This window comes from Danio aesculapii, chromosome 24 (assembly GCF_903798145.1).
Source record: "Danio aesculapii chromosome 24, fDanAes4.1, whole genome shotgun sequence".
Classification (NCBI taxonomy): domain Eukaryota; kingdom Metazoa; phylum Chordata; class Actinopteri; order Cypriniformes; family Danionidae; genus Danio; species Danio aesculapii.
In genome coordinates this window covers 27,578,521-27,604,658 of record NC_079458.1, presented here as the reverse complement: position 1 = coordinate 27,604,658, position 26,138 = coordinate 27,578,521, and the positions used below count along the sequence as shown (strand labels likewise).

The window sequence follows — 26,138 nt, the reverse complement described above, 5'->3', positions numbered from 1 at the left end:
ATCGCAAAAAAATTCACTTAAAATTGTGAAAAGCTAGGGGGTCTGTTTTAAAATTAAAGTATTAGCGGGATTAAAAATGGGAGATGACCAACATGGGGTCTGTGTTGGTTCTAGTTTATGAATTTCTGTTTCTTTTCGATTAAACCTATTAAATAGTGTGTGTTTATATTAAATTAAGACAGAGTACATTTAATAGTTATTTAAATGTTAAATGTATATTTAACATTAAAATAACATAAACTACATTTAACATTTTTAACATAAACTACAGTGAATAGTTTAATAATATAAAAAATCTTAACTACATTTGATATATTACATGGTTCCTAGAACATTCATTGAATCACATGATGAGCTGCTAATTTCAGATCTAATTTCCTGCATAGGCTTACAATGAGTGCAAAAAATCAAGCACATTGATTGTCAAAGATGAAATCACACTTTTGGATAGTAGATATTAGACTATATATTTACAAGCAAAACAACACATTTGGATTTGTAAAATGCACACTTTCACAGTATGTCTGGGTATGATGTCAATGTAGTAATTACTCAGATAAACAGCCACTTACCTTTCAAATTTTTATGTAGAGAAATTGATGCGTTTACGCGTTGTAAATCAAGCAGCTCTAATCTCTCCCCCTGCAGTGCATGGGACTATAGCATCATGTTTTAAATTTCACATAGAAATAAAAAATGATGCATTCAAAATAATGCTCACATAAAAAAAAAAACTAAAGCTGAAGTATCTGAAACTGTGGTTTTGGTTTCATGCAAACAAACACATCAGCTACAAATTTTAGAGAGATTGCAGCTCCAAGTCCATATTGCTGGATTTTAACCAGTTCCAATGGTTTAAAAAACCAATTGCAAAACAAGTGCACAGAACATAACTGTCTGTCAGCAAAAAATTACATTGATATGGTCAAGTTAAGGCACATTAGCTTGACCTCAGTAGTCTCTTCATAAGATTAGATATTAGTCTGTTTCAAAAGCATATTTGACTGAGGGGATTTAGTTTATTTTTACCAGTTTCTGAAGATACCAATCATTCAAACAATCAGGATAACATTTCTTGAATTAGAGGCATGCAGGGTTGTCATCACAAGACATTTTCAAGATGTTAAATATTCAGACATTTTCTGAATATTTTAAGTATCTACCAAAAACAGACCCATGTTTATTTTTTGGTCACTGTCAAAATGTGTAAAATTCAACAATTTGTACATTAAACCTTATTGTGATCCCAATATTTCTGAGACTGAAGCAACCAGTGCCTTACGTAGGGCAACATTAGAAAATTTTATCATGAATGATAGTCTTAAATGAAATTAGAAAAGCTTTAATACTTTTAGAATTACAAGCCTATGAAAAACTGAAAGTGAAAGCGAACTGACACATTTGGCTTTTGACCACTGAAAATGTGTGCAGTTTAGTCATGGAGCCACATTGAGATCCCAGTATCTCTGAAATCAAACCACATAGGATCATATAAATAAGCATAGAGTTTTTAAAGCCATATTTTACTAACATGCACATCAACCAATGTGTAAAATAAAATGATATTTCTTAAATAAGTTTTACCTAAATAAAACTCCAAAATCTCTGGTGACATTTGTCACTTTATAGTCTATGTGAACCTGAAGTAGCTGCAGACCTTTGTTTCAGTATGATGATATATTTCTAACTTAAAATATTAGAGTAGGGGGTGGGGTCTTGCTTTTGCACTTCTCCTTTCATCTTTCACTTTTAGCAAACTAATGGTTGGAGGGACGTGGCTAAGCATCTTTTACTTTTTATCTCACACCCAAACTGGTGTCATCAGAGAAGCTCAGTCATTTCAGAGTGGAAGCAAATCTTCTGATTTTCATTACAGCTTAACAAAACTTGCATGGATTGATTGTTCTTGTTAAAATGAGCAATGTGCAGTAGCAAAATAAACATTGTCAAATTTGACTGCATGTGGACTTTGGATTTGTCTTTTACAAGTGTTCTGTTTTACCCTCATAAAGATTATATAACACCAATTCACAGTCATACACACATGTCTGTGACCTACATTTGTCTGCAGGCTTGCGTATAACTCTTCCCGCCACAGGCACAGGAATCATGGGTAATATGGTGCTGTTGTTATTATGGCCTAGAATGACCTTTTCCTTCTCGTTTGCAAGTAAATAAAGCCTACTTTTTGTATGTAGCAGGCTTTTTGACTGCCTATCAAAAAGATACAGAATTTTCAGTCAAGACACATTGTACATCTGTGTTATCTCATGTGTGAGTGCATGCATTTGTGTGTGTTTACAGGTTTAGCTATACTACACAGTTTTTTTGCTCACATATAGTGAAATACAAAAACATCCCACTAATGAGGACATTTGACTGGTCCTTACTAATTTAAAATGCTTATAAATCAGCCAGAACTTGTTTTTAGTAGTATCTAAAGCTTGACACGTTTCTGTAAGGGTTTAATTTATTTATTTTATTTTATTTTACTTTAAGGTTTATTTATTTATGCTGGTTTGGTTTAATAGATCTTCTCCAGCTAATTATGCTTTTGATAAAAATACAGCTGATTACTAACTTGAAATGGATAGTATATTGGTAAATGTTAAATATACTTATATATTTAAACATACAGTATGTTTACAATATGACTAAGTAACATTAGATTCTGATGGAATAATCAAACTAGAGGTTCTTGACAAAGGTTTACCACCAGACCGCCCGGATTCTTAATAACAGCAGCTATTTTACAGAGAAATGTAACTGTAAACTAATGGGAAAATGCCTCCACCACAACTCTGTGTTTATCAGCTTTGATGTCAGGTGACAGTTTTGGAATCTGGAGTTTGGTATATGTTGCAGGAAGGATGTCATGCCCCACAACTATTTGTTCTATAAGTTTGCAGAAATTTTTTGTGTTTGTGTTTTGTGTTTCTGTTTTCTTACAGAAAGTCTAACAAGATGTATTGTATGTTTTTATAGCTTTAATAAGAGCTAGTGATTTTTGTGATTTTGCAGAAACCTTAGCCTAGTTTTTTTTTAATAGGCTAAAATGTTGTGAGCAGCAAGGAGTGGTATTTGTCAATGTACTGATCTGTATTATAACTTTCAGTTTAATTTTCACTGATGGTTCATTCTGCTGTGGTGACCTCTAAAATAGAGACTAAGGGCTCTATTTTAACGATCTAGTTGCAAAGTCTAAAGCCAATGGCGGCAAAAGCATTAGGGTGTCTTTAAATCCACATTTGCTGTTTTAAGGATGGGGAAATATGCTGTGCTTATTCTCTTAATCAGTTATGGGTGTGTTTTGAGCATAACATGCATTAAACCAATCAGACTCCCATTCTCTTTAAGAGTCAGTTGTGTCTTGCCATGGCGCATTTGCTACTTACATGGTGGACTTTGTAAGTGGACCAACAACCCCCCCCCCCCCCCCCCACCCCGTCATGAAGAAGGCATGGGGCAGTGGTTTTTATATTTATGTAGAAAATAATAATTTTTGTAACATTTTACTTTACTTTATTATTTTACTTTTACTTTATTTTACTTAATTTTTTTTCATATGTAAAGATATTTGTGTATTGCTGTACATCCTGTGTGTATTAAGCAAAATGTAAGCGTTTTGGACCTGCACAGGTCCATAATGCGCTCTGCGCTGGACTTTAGACTAGGTTTTAGTTGGGTAAATGGGGTGGTCTATTTCAGTTCTTCAAAATAGCCACACACGAACAATGCGCCTTAACACACCTCCTTTTTAGACCGGAACCCCCATGAGTTCACAAAGTGATGCAAATGAAATTGCTATTTAAACATCATGGTGCAAAACATGAAAATTAGGGTTGCACTGGTCTGTATATAGCAAAAAATCATGTCAAACACCTTTTGTACCTTATTGCGCCAGGTGTATGATAGGGCTCCAAGCCAAAGGAAAATTAATGAATTAATTTTTACTTATTCTTTATTTATTCACAATTAGCTCAGTTCATATAGACATATGTGAGCATTTCAATCATGAGTAAACCTGGAGAAAAGATAATGTGAATTGCTAAATAACATAACAGATTTTTTTTTCAGAACTATGCATAAAAGTACATACAATGTATTGATTCTAGCACAGAAGGGTAAAAAACAAAATGATAACTACAAAGAAATCCACACAGAGTCTCTTTCTATTCATTTTTTTTGGATGGCTGATACAAGTTGATTCCTGCAACATAAACATATGCACTCTAATCAGTGAGATGAGCGTTTGTCTGTTTGTGACAATTGTTGGTCAAGTTGCCTGTGTAAATGACCTGAGCCATTAGGAAATTGTCCCATTTTATTGGTTTTAGTCTCTTTTTCTTTAGAATTGAAAGTGAAAGTTGTAGCTGTAATGTTTCCCTAATTTTCCACAGTTAATCCTGAAACACACCTTTGGTTGAAGGAGCAGTTCACTAAGAAATCATATTTTAAACTTTAGTTGATGTTTAATGTAGATTTGTGAACATAAACAACATCTCTGAACGTAATATTCTCAAGTTCAATGCAAAGGGAGACATTGGCTTTTACAGAGTTAGCTTAGAAAAGTTTTATTTGTAAAAGTTGATCAACTACATGCACAGTTTCTAGCATTAAAGGTATGTTGCAGCGAGGATGTAAACAATGCGAAATGCTAGCAATTTAGCTACAAATTCATATTTATCAGTTAAACCGCTTTAAACACCCACAATCTCAGCAGCACATGCAGTGTCTCTTTATGCAGCGGCTTTCCGTGTGTTCTACAACTCAAATAACAAACTCGCAAAAGATATGAGAACATTTCATATTACTTACACATGCTTATTCCGAATATATGTGAAAGACATATTTCAGATTTTATTTTAGAGAGTAGGCTTGAAGTTCAGCTGTGTGCTCTTCATTTTTCTGTCTGATTTAAGCAGCTAACGCTGCTAACAGCTGCTCTGACTGACAGTATTTACACAGCGGAAGAGTGTGCGCTTGTAGGGGCGGGGCAAATCACAGCACATTATGTTAACTGACCAATCAGAGCCTCCTGAGGGCGGCCTTTCAGAGGAACTAGGAAATATGCAACACAATCTCATGCCAATTCGTAACTTTTTGATTTAGTGGCTAATTTGTATGAATTCGTATGATGGAATTCGTACACTTTAGTACGATTTGCTTACCCCCCAATGACGGATTGGTTTAGGGATGGGGTTAGGTGCCACGCCTCCTTTTTAAAATCGTACAATTTTGTATGACTGAACTCGTCTGAATTTGTACGAATTAGCCACTAAACTGACAAAACGTAAAATACTTACGTTTTCTCATGAGATCAGGCTGAAATATACGTTTTCATGTTAACCGAGTAGCTGTATATAATCAAAGTAAGATATATGAAAAAATATTTTTTTTGCAGATTTTTTGCTTGAGTACACATTGCTTTGCATCTTATAAACACAACCAAGCCTTAAAAATACACCATGGACCACCCCTTTAAGTCATTGTTACTCAGTTTGGCTGCTCAAATCTCAAAAATGTCACCATAAACCCTGCAAAAGCATACATTTTAAACAAAACTTTTTTGGTACCATTAAAACTTGTACGTGTAAATGACCTCTGTTTTAATTCTTCAACTGTTTAGCAGTAAAGTCCTTATTTTTCATGAGAACAGTTCAAATTTTGTAATAATTAGGGTCGTAGTGCATTGAAGTCTAAAATTTTCATTTTTTCAGCATACAGTAGGCTACAGCAGTGGTTTTCAACCATCCGCCATATTCTGTCTTTAAATTACCCACTACGTTTGCCAAAAAATGCTCTGTGCTCCAAGTGACAGCATTTTGTATTTTAGCTTTTGCTTGTACGGTGGCTCTAAATTGTCTGAACTCCTCTCAAAGTGCTTTCTATGGATGTGAAAAATGTATAAACAAATTAAAGCGATATGAAATAATCACTGCTAAAGGTTTCGGAGGCAGTGTGTAAATGTGATTGTCACAACATAAGGCCAAATTTATTATTATTAACTTATTTTTTAATGTGCAAAAACATTTTTTTGGCTAATAATTTTGGACTTTGTGTGCAATGAATTTAAGTGTGTATTTATATGACAACCCCTTACTAAAAACATAAACCTTTTACACAAAATATTTTATAAATTAGAAAAAAATTTGAAAAAGCATTGATACTTAATTCCCATAAACTTAATTCCCACAAACTTAATTCCCATTCAAATGGATTATTTTATTTTATTTGCCTTTTGACCGAACATATACTACTCATTCCCATGACCACCTTGCTTTAGAAGTTGTGTTTCTGTAGTTTACACTGAGATGATAACAGATTTTAAACTTGACCTTGTCCCAAGAGAATTAAGGGTTTCAAGAGGGCTGTTTTTACATCTAAAAACATTATTATACTTCCTAAATCTTTACTTTGACAGCTTGGGGCCCCTCAATAGGGAACTGAACATGAGCAGTAGGCATGACATGCACGGTTAGCTCTGGCCACCAAGGCACAGGGATTCCTGTAACTGTGTGTGTGTGTGATGAAGGAGGGGGGGTTAAAGTGGTGACATCTGGTCGACCCAAGTCCCTGTACAGGAAAACCGATGTGTCTGGAGAGTGGAAGCTGTGGGGTAAGGGGAAGAAGCATCGACTGCTTTCTGGCCAATAGTTTTTTGAGTGATAGGGAAGAGACCATGATAGAATCAAAGTTTAGCACTTAAATGACCTGACCTGTTGAATTGTGATTTCTGTTTAAAGTATGTTACTTAACTCATTGTCTTTTTTCTGTTTCCCTTTAGGTACTTTGTCATGGGGAACCTCCTTAAAGTGTTAACATGCACAGACCTTGAACAAGAGCCCAACTTCTTCCTCGATTTTGAAAGTGAGATACTTTCGTTTATTCATTCAGTCATTTTCTTTTCAGCTTAGTCCCTCCATCAATTTGGGGTCGCCACAGTGAAATGAACCACCAACTTATCCAGTTGGGGAAACCAGAGCACCCGGAGGAAACCCACGCGAACACAGGGAGAACATGCAAAATCCACACAGAAATGCCAGCTGATTCAGCTGGGGCTCGAACCAGCGTCCTTCTTTTTGTGAGACGATTGTGCTACCCACTGCGCCACCGTGCTGCCCTACTTTCATTTTGTTTTTTAATTTTTTTATATTTGTAATCATTTAGTAGATGCATTTATACAAAGCAACAACAACACACACACATGAATATACACACATAGCAGTGGGAAGCCATTGGGGCTGTTCATTTAGCTCAAGCCATGGTATTGAGAGTGGAAGAGAGTACTGGATATTCACTCCCCACATCTGCAATCCTTGCTAATGCCTGGATTTGAACCTGCTACCTTTGAATGACAAGTCTAACTTTAACCATTAGGCCACGCCTGGCCCCCTTAATTTATTGCCTGTAAACAATCTTGCGTTTTCACACATGACCCTTTTCGGGAACTATGCCAGCAAGCTAGATTCTGGGAGCTCTGGTGTAGGTCAATATCAGGTCACTAAATAAAAAACAAAGTTCCTCATTGGTCTATACAGAATCTCAAGTTTAGGACTTGATACTATCTTAAACTCCTATGCCCTTGAGAAAAGTTCACGAACCACACACAATCTGCTGCCATCTTATTTGTCTGATCCTAAAAACTGCCTTCAAAGCAAAGGAAGGTGAATGAACCAAAGAAAAGGAGACAGTGGAAAACTAGAGTTTCCTGGCTTTTATTACTCTTGCCCACAGAACGTTTCCACCCTACCATGTTTGTCTCCATTTTTAGTCACATAGAGTAGCTCTTCCTTTAAAGAAAGAGAGGGGACGATAAAGAGTTACCTCAAAACAATCAGCTCATTCATGGGTCATCAGGCAGATGCCTATAAGAACAGTTCCTATAGTGTCAACTCAAGGGTTATGTAACAATAATGAGGTTATGAGACACAGAATATTAGAATAGAACCTACTTTTTTCAAGATGAAAACCCTGAAAGGTCATTATTCTCTTGTTATATGGGATTTGAACATCTGATAAGAAAGGAGGAGGCCCTTAATTTTTTGAAACCGCACTTGAAGCCAGCTGTAGTTAACCGCTGCCAATGTCTCTCACTCAGGGTTCTCTTTAGATGTGGCATAGAAGTTTCAACCATTTTAAATTCCACACTTCGCCTTTTAAACATATGAAACGGGTTTAGTTGAGAAGTTTTAACTTAGGGAGGCTCTGTTAAAGGAGCAATTCAATCCAGAGTTTAAATTGTCTTAAAGGGATAGTTCACACAAAAATGAAATTGATTCACTATTTACTGATCTTCAAGTGGTTCTAAACACGTATGACTTGCTTTCTACTGTTAAACACTAAAGAAGATATTTTGAAAAAAGCTAGAACCACTTAACCATTGACTTTCATAGTATTTGGTTTTCCTACATTCAAAGTCAATGATTTTTTAAAACATTGGAATTTGGAATTTGACATAACTAAATTTATCAAGCGTGAACCTAAACTTTGGACTGTGCATATCCAAAGTTGAGCTTCACACTGTAGTTTAGTTACAGCATGTCAAAAGCGCTTTAGCAACTGTGAACTAAGTGCACTGCAGCAAAGCAACTCATCCTAGTAGTCTTTACAAATAAAATTGCTTAAATGCCGAAAGGTTTGGTTCCCCCAAAGATGAAAATTCTGTTATTAATTACTGACCATCATGTCGTTTCACTTCACTGAGTGCTTCATTCATCAAATCTATCTTTTAAATTCATATTTTTAATAGGAAGCTATACAACATTATATTTGTGCATAGACATTAGATTAGTTATAACTGAAGCCAAATCTGGAGCTACAAATCTGGAGCTAAAAAAAAATAAATAAATAAAAAACTTACGATAACATCCAAATACTAGTACACCTAATTTGATATGTTATAGAAAAATATTAAATACAAATTTAAAACAGGAAAAATCAAGAGAGGCAAAAAAAGGAAAAAATTTAGTTGAAATTTTGTAGGTTGTAATTTTCTTTCAATATTTTGCTTGAATTTAATTGTATTATCTTTCAACTTCCAACTATGTTTGGTTACTAACATATTATTTTAATAAATATATTTGTTTAATAAATCTGTTTTGTTTAAATTAACCGAAATACATTGCCTTTATTCACTGCGAAATGGATAAAAATATTCATTTTTAAAATGGGGTGTACTCAGTTATGCTGAGCACTATGTACAGCAACAAACCTGAAATGTTAAAAGTCCTGAAAACAACCAAAAACGTTGTCAAAACGGTCCATGTAGTGTCAGAGGTTCATATGAAGATCCAGGAACACTCTTTGTGAGACAAAAATATGTAAAAAGCTACTTTGTTCATCTACATTTTCTCTATCAGGTCAGAATATGTGTTTATTATGGGCAATATGACATGTGTGTGATGTACTTCTGATTCATTGTCTGATGCGGAAGCCAACCAAAAAAAAATGTTTTTGGTCACACAAAAGTGTTCTTGGTGCTTTGTATGATTACAATTGAACCACTAAAATCACATGGAATGTTTTTGTTTTCTTTTCTGGACTTTGAATGTCTCAGGACTCTTACAGTCTATGGAGGATGAGAACATTTCTTAATTTGTGTTCTGAAGATGAAAGAAGGTATAGGAACGACATGATTAAAAACAGAATTAATATCCAAATTACCCAATTATTATTTTTGGTTTAACCAACCCTTTAACAAATGTTTATAATAATAATTATTATTATCATTATTATCATCATCATCATCATCATTATAATAATAATAATAATAATAATAATAATAATAATAATAATTATTATTATTATTACTATTATCACTGAAAACTGTTGGGCTGCTTGATAGTTTATTTTTTATTATCAACAGAAATTTTAAAAGAACCGCATTCATTTGAAACAGAAATATTTAAAAACATTATAAAAATTATTTAGTAATTTAAAAACGCCATGGTGCATTTGCTATTTACATGGTGGACATTGTAAGTGAAAAATGTAACACTTCTCAAGTGAGAAAACAGTTAAACAGAGCATTTACAGCGCGAGGATAAAGAATGAGCCTCCCCTATTCAGCCTCTTTACATTCTCTTTACTTTACTTTTACTCTTTACTTAAGGACTCAAGGAGTAAGGACTCAAGACATCCATTAGCCTACTTATTTAATTTCATTTGCTAAGCACAAAGATTTGTTTCAAAATTAATTCTAAATTCAGTTCTAATTTTCAGCAAACGAATAAATGAACAATTATAACAAAGTGTGGTCAAAAAAAAAAGAGTTATATCCAAACTCACCTGGTGTAATTGATGTACTCAGACATTCTTCCCCAGAGTATATGCAGTCAAAGCTCCTCCTTTTGATTTCTTGTTGTACACATTAAAAGGGTAGTTTAAAGGGCACCTATGGTAAAAAATCTACTTTTCAAGCGGTTTGGACAGACATATGTGCATGTATGGTGTATAGACTGTCATATTGGGGTGATATAAGCACACCCAGTGCTTTTTTTTTTTCAATTTAACAACATAAAAAACGGTGGACCAATTGGAGCTGTTTTTAAATCGACCGCAACTTTACGTAGGACAGCGGTCCCCCCGCCCACCAATATTGATTGACAGGCGCGTCATCATATCCTCAGTTTGTTGATTCACGTCTGCCATTTTCAGCGTGAGTCGAAGCAATATCACTAAAGGAACACCCTAGCTCTATTTTTAGATGCAAGGCTCATTGGGCTCAACACAAGATCAATATTCTCTACATTATCGCTCTAATCGAAATTATTGGTTGTATTTTTAGGTAGGTTTGCAAACATGTGTACTTCTCATTGAATCTACCTTATGCTTCAGTCGTTTGCATTTCTCGCGATCCCAGAAGCTCCCTGTGATCTTAACTAGCATGCGTTTTAGAATTCTAAACATAGGTTTCTATCAGGGTACACTCAAGTTGACGGCTGGGCGCCGCGGACCGCTGCAGAAACCTATGTTTAGAATTCAAAAATGCGTGGCGCGACGATTCGGGACACTTCAGGCTTCTGGTGCGCCACAGAGAGTGTCTGGTGTGCCGTGTCGCGGCTTTGAGCGGCGCATCCGGTGCCTCAGTCAAAGTTAATTCAGTGTGCGTGGTTATTAGTTTCTGTGTACTAGCTCGGCACTTGAAACTAGCACACAGTTGGCTGTAAAACTGTACAAAGTCACAAATGATTTCGTACTCTCTGCTTGGTCTGTGTCAGAGTCGTACATGTACGACTGAATGGTGATCCTCTCACTCTTTCTCCTTCTCTGAGTCTGCTCTGTTGCAAACGCAGAGCGGGTGAGCTCATGGCCCCGCCCCCTTGTTACGTTGGCGGGAAGCCGAAACTAATTTACATGTGAAGCAACACACCCATAAATCAGCGAACTGTGGACACGCCCCCAACATGACACTTTTTAACACATTATAATAAAAAAATCTGAATTGCGTTTTGAACTGAACCTAAACTGGCACACTCAGAAGAACCATAATATTAATATAAAATCATAAAAAAGAGGTAAACTATGTGCCCTTTAAATCGCTATGAAAATACTACATTTTAATAATATGCATAATAATAATAATAATTATTATTTTGTCCTAGTCAATTGTTGCTTAACCAAAAGTTTAACAGATAGCGTAAGACAGCAGAAAGCAGATTGGGTAACTTTAGTGACTTTACTGGCAATTGTTCTTTTCAATATCTTTCTTTTTGTAAAACTACAACAGAGAGGGAGAAAGTATGTATATGTTCACATTTACTTTAACATGTTCAATTCAGCCAACAGTAAAACTTTACTAATGCACATTTTTATACAAATCATAATAAGCAAATGAGGCAAATCTATTAACGAGACCATTTGAATCGAAAATTAGCAAAATGATCATATTAACACCACCAGCATAGCGTATAAGAAATGAAAAAGTGTTTGTACAATAAAATACAAGTGGTGTAAAACTGATTATAATCAAACAACCCTTGGATATTTACAAAAAAACAGAACTTTGATAAAAATAGAGCACTTACAGATATATATTTCAACGTTTAAATCAGCCCCAGAAATAATCTGAATGTGCATTACTCTGGACCGCACACAGAGAGAAACCGAAAGTAACCCGGATATATAGTACAATCCTTTTAATGTCCAGTAGGTGGGGGTCAAAACCACAAGTGGCTATATGCGACTGCACAACAATGATAGTGATTAAAAAAAATATATGTTTTGCTGGGCCGAATCTCATTATATTTTGACGTCAGTTGCGGGCCAGAAGGAGGAAGAGGGAGGGCCATAAATGCCCCGCGGGCTGGCAGTTTGAGACCCCTGCTTTTACACAATGGCGCGATCTATTTCAGTTCCTCAAAATAGCAACATGCCAACAATGCGCCTTAACCCACCTCCTTTTTAGACCAGGACGTCCATAAGTCCACAGAGTGGCACAAATGGATTTGCTATTTAAACAACATGGCACACAACGTGAAAATTAGGGTTGGGCTGGTCTGAAAATAGCAACAAATCACACCAAACACGTCTTGCCCATTGTCTTTACAATCACTTTTGATCAATAAAACCTATCCATGATTAAAAAAAGTGAAAAATTTTGAAACAAATTTGAATGCGCTTGATGTACCAAATGTTTTCGTTTACAATTAATGCACCAAGGCTGAGAATGTTCTCTATCCAGACTGAATAGGCCATAGTGATTTTGGAATTTGTCTAAAGTTTCAGCACATGTATAACCAGGTTAAAGGGCCATGAATTAAAAAAAAAAAAAAGCTTTATAATGGGCGTGGAGCACTGCAAGCAGAGGGAAGAGTGGGCGTGGCCGACAGCAGAGGGAGAAAGAGGAGAGCGAACAACTATTGTCAGTTGGCTCACAAAATGAGACACAACATGAGACACATGATTTTATACTTTACACAGTTTAAAATGCAAAGAAATAAACAGTAATTTAATGTCCTGTAACAATAACAATACATATGTTATTTGTAAATTCATATACACATAACAATTTGTTATATCATTATAAAGATAATCATGTAAACACTATAAATAAGGAGGAATTCTCTTCTCCTAAATCCCCGGGTCTGAATGCAGACAGCAGTGCAGCAGGTCTCTTTCAATATTTTTTCCAACCATTAGCCCTGCTGGTAATCTGGATGGAGGATTAAAAATAGGATATAGGCGATGTGTCTGAATGGTAACGAACTCAACTAATAAAAGACAAAGTCCGCCATTCTCCAATACTCATACAGCTCTCCCGTCAAAAATGCTTGCTGCAAACCCAATAGCTTTGCTGGATTGGCACTGACGGCATCGCAGGAAAAAACATGCAACAAACCCTGTGAATCATGGAAACAAACACATGATGTTACCACCCTTCATAAACAGCTAAATACTGCTTGCCCTGCTTGGCAGGTCTGCCTTCCCTTTGGAAAGCATGTGCTGTCATGAATAATTAAGAAGCAGGGTCTTCTCATAGGATAAGAAATCTCAGCTATGAATACTAATGACAAACCGACGCGTCGTCACTTCACTAGCAGATTCGCGCTACGTCACTGATTTTGATCCCACCCCCAAAAATTATTTTAAACCCGGAAGATGAAGTTAGCTGATAAAATGATCCAGTTTTCCCCACAATTAAAGGTGACAGGCGCTAACGTTGTCTTAACTGATGCTCAACACACACAAATCTGTTAAAATTTCAAAACAAAAGTACTCCAGGTTGTCTTGAACCTTTAATAACAAATGTAACCATGTATTCTGTTTGCTTTTGTATTTTACTTCATTTTAATTTTGCCTCATTCTCAAAGGTGTAAAGCTCTGATTCCCATTCCTACACTGAGTACATCCAATGAATTTGCTCTAAATGTATCAGATACTGATGACATGTGCCCTTGAAAGACCTATTGAATAAAAAACCTGAAATGCACTCCATTCATTGCTGGTTTTTCTTTCTTCCACTAGATGCCCAGCCAACAGAAGCAGAGCGGGAAACGTGGGAAGAAGTGGATGTGGTCCTAAAAGATGCACTGGGAATACTTGACGAACTACAGGCATATAAAGGCGCAGGCCAAGAGATACGAGAGGTACACACACACTCGACAGATGACAGACGATTGTGATTGATACATATGTATGCACATATAAAGTTGTTCATGCAAAATAAACACAAATTGAGCTGAGGGAACAATATCGGTGGCTTCATCTCACATTTAGTGTGTGCATGATTTGAAATTCTCTGTTTTGCTCATTCACGCCTCAGTTTGAGTGAGTGTCAGTGTGATTGATACTCTTGTTGCCACGGATACTGTTGCTATACAGATACAGTTGCCATGGACTGGCATCTTCAGCAGAATGAAAGTAAATGTTTTCTTTTTTCTCGCTCTCTCTTTTAATTTGCTCAAAAGAACGTGGCGCATTCTTTTTTTATGTCAGAACAGTCAGTAATTATTTTAATGAGCCGCATGTTTTTGAAAATTGAAAAGCACGTTAAGGTAGAGTGCAGAAGCATTGACTAGGTGTTCTGTCCAGTGTCATAATGTAAAAAAAAATAAAAATCAAAGGAACCTTGTGTGTTTGGATTTGGCATAATTTAAGTCTTCAAATTGCCACCCTCAAAAGCACATCATTTAAAAACCTCATCTCACATAAGCAGTTTAAACAGCCTCATACTGTCATAAAATAATATGTTCCATTTAAACTTGTGGAAATGTTTAGAACTCTCCAGATGTTGTAATATTGTGATGTGCTGTTTGTTTTTACAGGCAATCCAGAACCCTAATGATGAGGCATTACAAGACCAGGCATGGGCTGCTGTGGTGCCGCTAGTAGGCAAACTAAAGAAGTTCTATGAATTTTCACAGAGATTAGGTACAATAACCTATTTTTATTGAGTATGAATGCAAAACAACCTTTTTCTAGTGAACATTGTTTATCAAAAGCGTGAATGATTATTCCATACACTTTAAAACATATGCAAAAATTAGCAGTTTTCCAAATTTTGAGGTTCATGTTTTTATTTTTAATTTTCACCCATTTATTTATGCTTTTGAATTGCATTATGGCACCTTGATCCTTCTTCCAGCAACTTTTAACCTTGAAAGGTGGGAAAAAGTGTTTTTAATAATATTTTTAGTAGTTTAAATGAGCAATATCACATGAGTAGCAGTGCGATATGGCTATATATTGGCATTGGTGAATTGTCTGTAGACCTCCGAGAGAGCATTGTCTTGAGGCACAAAGCTGGGGAAGGTTACAGAAAAATGTCTGCTGCTCTGAAATAAGTATAGTTCCCTCCATCATCCGTAAGTGGGAGATGTTTGGAACCACCAGGACTCTTCCTAGAGCTGGCCGGCCATCTAAGCTGAGTGATCGGGGAAGAAGGACCTTAGTCAGGGAGGTGATCAATAACCCAATGGTCACTCTGTCTGAGCTGCAGCATTCTTCTGTGGAGAGAAGAGAACCTTACAGAAGGACAACCATCTGTGCAGCAATCCACCAATCAGGCCTGTATGGTAGAGTGGCCAGACGGAAGACACTCCCCACCTGGAATTTGCCAAAAGGCATCTGAAGGACTCTCAGACCATAAGAAACAAAATTCTCTGGTCTGATGAGACTAAAATTGAACTGTTTGGAGTGAATGCCAAGTGTTAACGTTTGGAGAAAATCAGGCACTGCTCATCACCAGGCTAATACCATCCCTACAGTGAAGCATGGTGGTGGCAGCATCATGCTGTGGGGATGTTTTTAGCAGCAGGAACTGGAAGACTAGTCAGGGTAGAGGGAAAGATGAATGCAGCAATGTACAGAGACATCCTGAATGAAAACCTGCTTCACAGTGCCCTTAACCTCAGACTGGGGCCACAGATCATCTTCCAGCAGGACAATGACCCAAAGCACACCACTGAAATATCAATGGAGTGGATTCACAACAACTCGGTGAATGTCCTAGAGTGGCCCAGCCAGAGCCCAGAACTAAATCCTATTGAACATCTCTAGAGAGATCTGAAAATGGCTCGCTTCCCATCCAATCTGATATAGCTTGAGTGGCGCTGCAAAGAGGAATGGGCAAAAATTCCCAAAGACGGGTGTGCCAAGCTTGTGGCATCATATTTAAAAAGACTTGAATTGAAATTGTTGCCAAAGGTGCATCAACAAAATATTGAGCAAAGGCTGTGAATACTTATGTACGTGTGATTTTTCAGGTTTTTTATTTGTAATAAATTTGCAACAATTTCAAAAAATCTATTTTCACATTGTCATTATGGGGTATTGTGTGTAGAATTTTGAGGAAATAAATTGATTTAATTATTTTTTAAATAAGGCTGTAACGTAAAAAATGTGGAAAAATCGAAGCCCTATGAATACTTTCCAGGTGCACTGTAACTTTGGACAAACTGTTATTTAACTTGAAGTTGAGTTTTCAACCAGTCACAAATTCAGAAGAAATCAACAAATACTGGTGTAATATTTTAGATTAGCCCACATACAAACAAGCTGTGTACTGTAAAAAACCTAAAGTTTATTTTTGTGTTGTGTGGAACACAAACAGGTGAGTATGGATGATATCTTTTGGGGGAAACATAAACCAAATAAATTAGATTGTTTTTGTTTTAAATCAGAATTTGTATTTTAAAAAATAAATAAATAAATATATAGTTTTGTTGTTTATTTATATGGCAGCACAAGTTGGCCAAAAAATTATAAAATATTTCTATTAGTTTCTATTGTAGTATTGTGCAGTCTAGTTTTTTTTTAAACAGTATTGCAATACAATATATTACAATAAAGAGTTAATTTCGTCTTTTTCAACACTTTTGTAATAACTGTTTCTTTAAATGTGTTTAACAGCCAGCGGCATGCTTTGTTTCATTCAGTTTTTATTGAGCCATAAACTTCTTGTAGATCAAATGAACACTAACACACCTAGCAACCCATGGGAAGTACACCAGCTGGTTCTTTCATAATCTAGCAGAAAACATTACAGTAAAATATTGCAGTAGACCACCAGTTGATGATAGAATTAAACGAGACAAATCTCTTACTAAAATGAATGACAAAAATATCATATACAGTATACACCAGATCATATGGATTCTTTAGCATTAGGCCATCAAAACACAGGAATGTTATCGACTTAAGACAAAGTGGGTTGATGATGGTTATGCCTAAAAGCGCTTGAAACCATGTTCTTTAATTGCCTGTAATGGCCTCTGAATATGTAGTCAATGAGCGCAGACCCTCGTCAGGCGTCTGCCATACGTTACATAACTCACCAAACTAGGTCAAGCTTTCCCGCGCTTTCTGCTCCAGAACACAAAAACAGCTTTTAGCGAAAACGCTCATCATTGGCACGCTTGGCTAAACTACACTGATCACTTGACATGTAGTGCTCTTGTCTGACAATGAAGCTATCGGTGCATATTAAGTCAAAATTTAGGAGTGTCAGTGGTGTTATTATTGAGAAATAGGCACACTGCTGTGTTTTGAGCACTTTTAAGTCTTCAGGCTGGCTATCGATGGACTATTTTGGTATTTCAGAAATGGTGTTTAATGGAGATTTTTTTTCAACACATTTTTATGCAAAGAAGTTTTAATAACTATTTTTTATTTGTTTTTATCATGATGACAGTACATTATTTTACTAGTTATTTTGCAAGATACTAATATTCAGCTTTAAGTGTGATTTAAAGGCACTTAGGGTAACTATTGGCCCTCAAGGTTATTATTGCCATCATACACAATGCTTTTGGATTGAATTTTCTGTGGTCATTCATCGCAAAATACTACCAGGATTCTTGTTATCTTTTTTAAGGATATCCTGTTGGGATTTTTCAATAGTCCTGATGATAAAAGTAAGGAATATTTCATTATTAACCTCCTTTTAATTCTTGCAAAATTCCATATACATCATTGTAAATTGTCTCAACGTAAACCTTCAACAGTACATTAGTTCTATTGCTTCCTCTGAAAATTTTAAAGCTATTAAAACTGTTTTATTATCATTTATATATTATCATATATTATTATTTATATATGTCTCCTTTTTAATTTGTTTAACATATGATATTATTTTATCAGTTATTTGTTCTTTAGTTTCTTTTTTTCGCCTTGTAAGCACTTATTCGATGCTTTACCTCTTTGTAAAACTCATGTACAAGTACAACCTCTGTAAGTATTTATTTTTGTAATGCTGATTTTGTTATCCTGACGGTAATTAAAAAAACTAAAAAGTTATGTTAAACCCTGGTCAGATCACATGATTTTTATAGTCTGTTACGAAAGTCACTATGTCAGATTATATTGTCGTGGGGAAACAAACGTGCCAGGTTACACATTCCTTCATGATCAGTCGTCCCGTGACATCTACGATGAGCGTTATTTCCCAAAGCAGTCACAAGTATTGCTATAACAATATTTCTTTGCTTATTAATTTCAGTGTTTTTTATTTTATGTCAATCTCAATAAACACTCATGCTTGCTGACAGCGAGGCTACATTATTTAAGGGCATTTGTTATGACATTGATAGGATCAAACGTATATTTCCTTTATAATATTAAGATATTTTCTCTTAAATCTAAAATGTATATTTTCCTGCCAGGGTTGCTTATTAAACACAGCCTCGCCTGAACTTGCCTGTGAGTGTGACAGAGAAAATGAAAGCTGTTATAATCACCAGCGGTCTAGGGGCTGCAGATCGCCAAAGGACTACACTTCCGCCATTTTATAGACTACAAGATCCAGTCATGCACCACACACACACAACTGGTTCCTGATCCTAATTGATTGCATACACACAGCCGGAGGATTATCAAGGACTGATTACATGGACTATTTATACAGCGCACACGCACACACACACACACACACACACACACACACACATACACACATTAAGGCTTAGATAGATAGAGTCTTTTGTTACAAGGGAAATGCTGACAACAAGGTGTGCGAATCCAAACACAGGGTTTATTAGCTGGATGGTCAGGCAAGCAATGGTCAGCACAGGGGGAAACAGATGTATACAGGAAATCCAAAGTCATGGTCAATAAACCGGCAGATGGTCTAAAAGGCAGGCAGCAAACAGTAATAACAAAACAAACAAGACAAGGCGAGGGTCTAAAACATGGCAGGACAAGGCAGTGAAAACGTGTCGTAATGTTAACAGTTCAACAAGACTCAGCCCTGATGTGTGTGTATGGATAAATAGTCCATGTAATCAGTCTTTGACAATCCTCCGACTGTGTGTATGCAATCAGTCAGGATCAGGAATCGGTTGTGTGTGTGTGGTGCATGACTGGATCTTGTAGTCCATAAAATTTCGGATTTGTAGTCCTTTGGCGATCTGCAGCTGCTAGATGATCATAACAAAAGGACCGCAGCACCAAGAAAAAAAACAGATGCTCAAGACAAAACAATAACATATTAAAAACATTTGGAAATATATGACAGAGGTTTGTGATACAACAAATACTGTTATTTTTCACAGAGCGAAACAAATCCTGCAGTTAGCGGACAGGCACTAACCAAATTATAATTTGTGTATTTTTCTTAGAGAAAATATGTTTTTGAAACGAATTTCATTTAGTATAATTTGTATCTTAATTTTAATGTATTTTTTTGTTGGTCAGTTATCTACTAGATAAATAAGATTAACAAATAACATTTGAGGTGAAGTGCTTCAAAACCAGTCCGCTATGCTTCAGTGCCAAAACACAAACTGGTTTGTTAAATAAAAAAACAAATCTAATCTATAGCCTAATTAAGTGACATATTCACAGTTTCAGAGAAACTTATATTAAACTGTTTTTATTTTTAATGACAGGCTTTTAAAATGTATTAGCAGCACTGAACGTGTTTCCAGATTACCTCGGAAGAACTAACTGGATGAGAGAATTCAGAAACTTGTTGTGAGAATGGAGATGTCTACATATTTGTGCCAGTCTGTCAAATAAAATTGCTTAATGCACACTATTTTAGAGAGTTGCCTAAAAGTTAAAGGTAAAGTTAAAGTTTGCATAACCAATGACTGATCTTATCTACCCGAAACCCATTTATAAGTTAATATGCAGCCTATTTATTGATTACCTGACCCACGGATTAATGGCAGCACCTGCGGATATAACTGAGAAATTATGTGCTCCTATTATCCAGTGTCATCCACATGACGGAACTCATAGTAAAGATTGGGGAAAAAATCAAACATGCTAGAGTTTCTGCTATAGTGTCATGAGGTGTCTGTGAAATAGTATTGGTTGTCGTGAACTATGCCACATTACACAAGAAGAAACTATTAAATTTTGTGTCATGATGCCTGTTTGTCGGTTACGATTCCCCACGACACCCTAAGATAAAAATCGTGACAAAATCGAGTGATCTGACATAGGCTTTAATTAAGTCATTGGACAGTCATTGATGTCAGTCATTGATATGTTCTGTTGCAATTTGAAACCATTTATATTTTTTAAAGAGGCTAATAATATTATTAATAAAATTAACTGCAGGTTAACTACATTTACGTATATTAACTTTAACTGATAATATAATTAGGAGTTAGTTAATTAAAGTTTAATGCAATAATGTGCACCTTTTGTAAAGCTACTTTAAAACAATAATTGTTGTGGAAAGCGCTATAAAAATAAACTTAAACTGAATTGCATTGAATATTTATGTTAGGGAACACACTTTAGAATACCACAATTGACCAATCAGAAGCAATTATATAATACAGAGAGATGTGTTACTGTATATATACATTTGTGTGTTTTCTTTTGTTTTGCATTTTATAATGACCTTTTCCTTTTAAAATGCTCTGGTTTTATTTTATTTATTTTTTATTTGACAATGGAAAGTCAGAAAAATGCACCAGAATTGTAAATTTCATCTGCTGTCCCTGGTTAGGAGAATAGCAAAACAAATGTTGTAACAAAAACATAAGTACAGTATACTACCATATACACAAAAATTCCTCACATTTTTTAAAACATTTTGATTCTTGTCTCTTGTGTTCTTCTGATGTGATATGATGAGATGTACACTCACTCATCCTGCTTTTTTTTTTTCCCTCTCATCCGCTGCCCTTGACTCACACTCCATTCGCAGCATGCGCCCTTAAAAGCCGCTCGTCTCAAGCTCTGTTTTGACTGGGAAGAGAATAGTGTGCTTCCATAGCCATTTTTAATCAGCTCCTCTGCCCTGCCAAGCCGACTAAAGCAGATGGAGGTCATTAACGTACAGCAAATCTGCTCAATTTACTCTGCACAAGGCTTCTCGAGTCACAAGCCTGAAAGTTCCCTTTCCGCTTTTTTTTTTTCCACTGGGAAAAGAAACCTGTGTGACTATACAGGCTTGACTATGTAAACTTTACATTTTGAAAACTCTTGGTTACTCGAGTCCATATGGGAGTTACTAAAGCTACTTGCTCTCTACACTTTCAGACAGGATTAATTGCCACCGTTTCTAAGTGGAAATAATAAACACACACACACACACACACACCACACACACACACACACACACACGCACACACACACACACACACACACACACAAAGCTAGCTGAAAATACTAACATTCTCTTAGGGCAGATTTAATTTGTATACTCTTTTGTGTGTCTTATTTTAGTCATTTATTTAAAGCAACACTAGCCAGACATTGCTTGTATTTTTTCCATTGCTCTCTTTTAAGATGCATTAGGACTTTCTTGAGCAATTTTGCAAGCTTAACATCGTAAGGTTCTTTGGTTTTTGTTTTTGGTCACACTTTATTTTGATGGTCCGTTTGTTGAATTTAAGTTACATTGGATCTACATGCCAACTAATTTTCATTAGATTAAAAGTGGACTGTTAGGTTACGGTTAGTGTAAGTGTAAGATGACATGTACTTTCAAAGTTTCTTATAGTCAGTTAAATTTCTGTTAAAGTATCAAACAGACAGTCTACTAATACTAAAGTGGACCATCAACAAAAAGTGTTACCTTGTTTTTATATATATTTTGTAAGAGTTTAAATATAAATGTAATCATGGCTTGACATTAAATTTTTTGATCACCAGCCACTGTGGCTAGTAGTTTTCCAACAGTACTAGCCACTCGCCTTTTTCCACTAGCCATAATTTTGTTGTTGGGAAATATATTTTATATGCATAAATTTGACTTTGGCATGCTAAAATTACTTGATTTAGACTTTTTATGTCCACATGCCTTCTCGTTTATTTCACTTTTTTTGTGTATGAACCTGCTTAATGTGCATGAGCAAATGGGTTGTGGTTTCTTAGTGTCGCATTGCAATTCGTTTTTATTTCACATGGCTTTTCAGGGCTTAACTCTAAGGATTTACCAAATTTATCTCTGACCACTCCAAAAATAAATGAATAATTATTTCTTAGCCACAAATGTTAAATAACATGTAAAAACATCTATACATGCTCTTTTTATTCTTAAAAAGCAATTACATTAAAAAAAAATAATTATTGTCAAGTATCCAAAACTATGCACAGTAGCCTAGTCTGTCCAGGCTAAAGGTCTCTCAGATCACCAGTTAACTACACGTACATGGGGAGTTAATCTCCTATTAAAGCAATGTTATTGTAAAACTGATAATTAAACCATATTAACAAAAATAACCGTAAGCAAAAGAAAGCAGGTGAAAAACATACCGTGTGTGATAATGGAAGGATGATCACACGCACACAGGTAACGTTAATCATAATCTGTTCTGTTCAAAGAATAGTTTAAACTAGACGGCAACCTCTGCTGCTTACAAAAAGACATATTTTAGAAACATCCAGAGCTTTTGGATCATCCTCTCATTCGGTATTCACCTGCTTTCTTTTGCTCGTGCGAACGCTAATTTTGTCAGCCATGCTGCTTCTCGATTCTAAGATGACATTTGCACCCATATTGGCCATCTTTATTAGCACCCAACCCTGCTTTTAAGACAACTATAGTTTAAAAATGATCTTCAACCAGCCAAAGTGGCTAGTGAGAGTGGTTGTTTAACCCACCACAGCTAAATTCTACACACAATTGGCGGGTTGGCGGGTGTTAATGTAAAGCCCTGATTGTAATAGAGAAGAATGAAATTGCACTGCGCACTCGTGGTTGTTAAAACTTTTTTTGGTGCATTAATCTTGTCAATAATATTATTCAGAAGGTCATGATTCGCACTCATTAAATATTTACTTTGCATAGTTTTTATTTAACATTTTTCAGGTGATACAAAACAGGGTTCCGACACAAAGTCAATCACATCTCATCGTTAGTTAGATTGGCACTCAATAATTAAAAACATTGATCAAATAATTGTTTTTAATTATTGAGTGACAGTCTAACTAATTACGTAATGTGATTGCTTCACACACTGAGGAAGGCATTGTGCCAAAACGTCTGTATTTTGCAACACCTGAAGAATGTAAAATAAAACTATGCAAAAAAATGATTTAATCAGTGCGAATCATGACCATCTGAATAATAGAGAGGAATAAAAATGAGTTGGACGTTGTTTTGAAGCTGCCAGACTAAGATTGTACTGTACCTCTAACTCTAAATAAACTCATTTATGGCTTCTGGACTGACTTATGTAATATAACCGCTGCTGTGTACTGTATTACCACATAGGAGCAGTGGAGTATATGATTGTGTGAATTGTGGGTTAAGTCCCACAAAGTGTCTACTAAGACCTTGTCTTAATGGAGAACATGTAAAAATGTATGTGTCATATATGTCATAAAGAAATATGTATAAGTCATGTTTTGAAAGCATGATTGAATTAATTAAGCTTTCTATTGGTGTATACTTTGTTAGGATAGCATAATATTAGACAGAGACACAACTATTTAAAAATTTGCAATCGGAGATTTCAAACCATAGACTGTGAAAGATATGGATGTAGTATCCGTGATGTCACCCATGGGTTTCTGAAGAACGCAAAAAAAGCTAGAAGTAGGCGTGGCCAACCGTTGCCATTTTGTTCGTGTGTCATAACACTAACCGGGAATACCAAATGAGGGCAAAGAGGCAGAGCGTGAGTGGAGCCACAGACACTTGCAAGCATTTTGCTTAGACAGACTTTTCTTTTGGAGAAATGCTTAATACTTTATTACCTGCGACTCGTTTGTGTTCTCACCACTTGTGCTTGATTGTATACTATATCAATAAAGTGTTTAGTCTTTTTAAAACACTATTGTAATACATTGAATCACTAAAAATTGTTTTTATGATGTTTTTCAATAGGAAGAACACGCAAATTACTTCCAAATACTTCAAATATAGTCTGAGTTAGTACCTGCAAGGCTATTTATGAAATTTATGAATTTTCAGATGACTGTTCTAGAGCTACAGCTAATCAATCTGTCAGATTCTGAAGTGCATTACAGGTCTAAAGAAAATTATAAATTATAAATGATCTTAAATAAAACAAATACATTTATAGAGATGGTATATAAGTATATAATTGCACTTACCCAGGAAATGAAAGCCACGTGAATGGTTTGTGGACACTAAGTGCACACAGCATGCCATATCATCTGATAATTCTAATAAATAATTCCAAAAAGCAACTGACTGTGTAAAGCCACACAAAACAAAACAAAAATACGGTGTATATGCTGAGTTCAGCGGCTAATCAGCCGGAATCAGCTGAGGTGAAGTGACCGTGACCAGCGAGACCTAGCTGTCACTCAAGGGGCCACGCCCTTAATTATGCAGACTTAATATAACTTAATATAAACAAAACAGATGAGTTATAAAAAAATTCACCCCTCACAGATGTCATGAAGGGTAATATTAGCTATATGAACTAAAATCGTTCTTTGTACCAGGCTGTAAACACCCTTTTATTCTGCTGAAAAGTTGGCCATTTTAACAGTGGGCTCAATAGAAATCTGCTCTATTATGGAGCAAAAAAAGAAATAAAAATATAATTTTCTTTACAATGCATTAAAATAATGTACTCGTGCAACTTAAGACTAGTTTTGTTGTCAGGATTATGGAATAGTGTGGCTTTTGTGTATTCTAGAGTATGTTTGTGCGTTATGGGAACATAGTTTGATCGTTTGATATAAATAACATTCATTAGTTTAATAGATGATGTATAATATTAGCTGTTTCATGACGATGCATGCTTGGATGGATTTTTCTTATCAAATGTTTTCTATCAGCGCTTCTGTTTTTGATTTTACATTAATTTTGAGCAGATTTGTACAGAATTTTATTGGCAAACTGAATATCTTATAAATCAGCCCATACAGAATATATGTCTGGAATGTATATGAGGTATATTTTTTTCCATTTGTGTGTCAGATTATTTGAACAACATAAACCACAATCCATTTTAAGAGTTTAAAGGGCACCTATGATGAAAATGGACAGAACTGTGTGTTGGTATAGTGTGTCCTCAGTCATACTAGATTGATTGACAGCCATGTAGTAACATGCCGCCATAGTAATACGTAATCATATCCACAAGATAGGATGTGTGCAAAGCAACTGGGATTAAAAGATCTATTTAGCTCACTGTGATCGTCTGCGCCTCAAGAATGCGTTTTATAAGTTTAAAACATTTTTAAAAGAGTGACTGTTATAAATACAGTAAAATGCCACGTTATTCATCACCACAGCCGCATGTCTGTACAGTTTTGAAAGAAGATGCTTCAATCCCATATTGTAGACTTAATTCAGGTTTATTTTGTACATTAACATAACGAATGTTCATAAAGCAATGGATAATAACATGTATCCTGTCACATTTGCCATACAAAATCAGTGCAAAGCTAAGTGTACGGTGTGTGTTTGCACTTTATAAGGACATTGGGTGTGACTTATCATTGCAGAAAGGCTTGAATTACCTCCACAATAAATATATCAAATTACCGTCTGGAAAGTTCTTACTGTAGTAAGGGAGATCTGCTTCGTTCTTGTCTGTCATTGTGCCGTTTATCTTCATGAAGGCTACATCCATAAGAGCAATACAGAAATCTCTATGGCTCTGACATGCATGTGGAAATGATTGGCGGGGAGAACCAGCTCATTTGCATTAAAGGCACAGGCAACAAAAACTGCTGAAATGTCTTAACAGCTAAAATTCCAATATACTGAACAGTATAATAAATAATCTGATGGGTATTTTGGGCTGAAA

At 35.6% G+C, this 26,138-nt stretch overlaps 1 protein-coding gene across 1 annotated transcript in view; it reads left to right on the top strand.

Annotated features, from left to right (window-relative positions):
- fam49bb (family with sequence similarity 49 member Bb) overlaps window positions 1-26,138 on the top strand; it is a 114,373-nt gene that overhangs the window by 63,967 nt on the left and 24,268 nt on the right. The window contains exons 2-4 of the mRNA XM_056450474.1: window positions 6,788-6,870; window positions 13,969-14,090; window positions 14,769-14,874. Coding sequence (XP_056306449.1) covers window positions 6,798-6,870; window positions 13,969-14,090; window positions 14,769-14,874 — 301 coding nt within the window. The 5' untranslated portion in view covers window positions 6,788-6,797. The remainder of the gene's footprint in view (window positions 1-6,787; window positions 6,871-13,968; window positions 14,091-14,768; window positions 14,875-26,138) is intronic.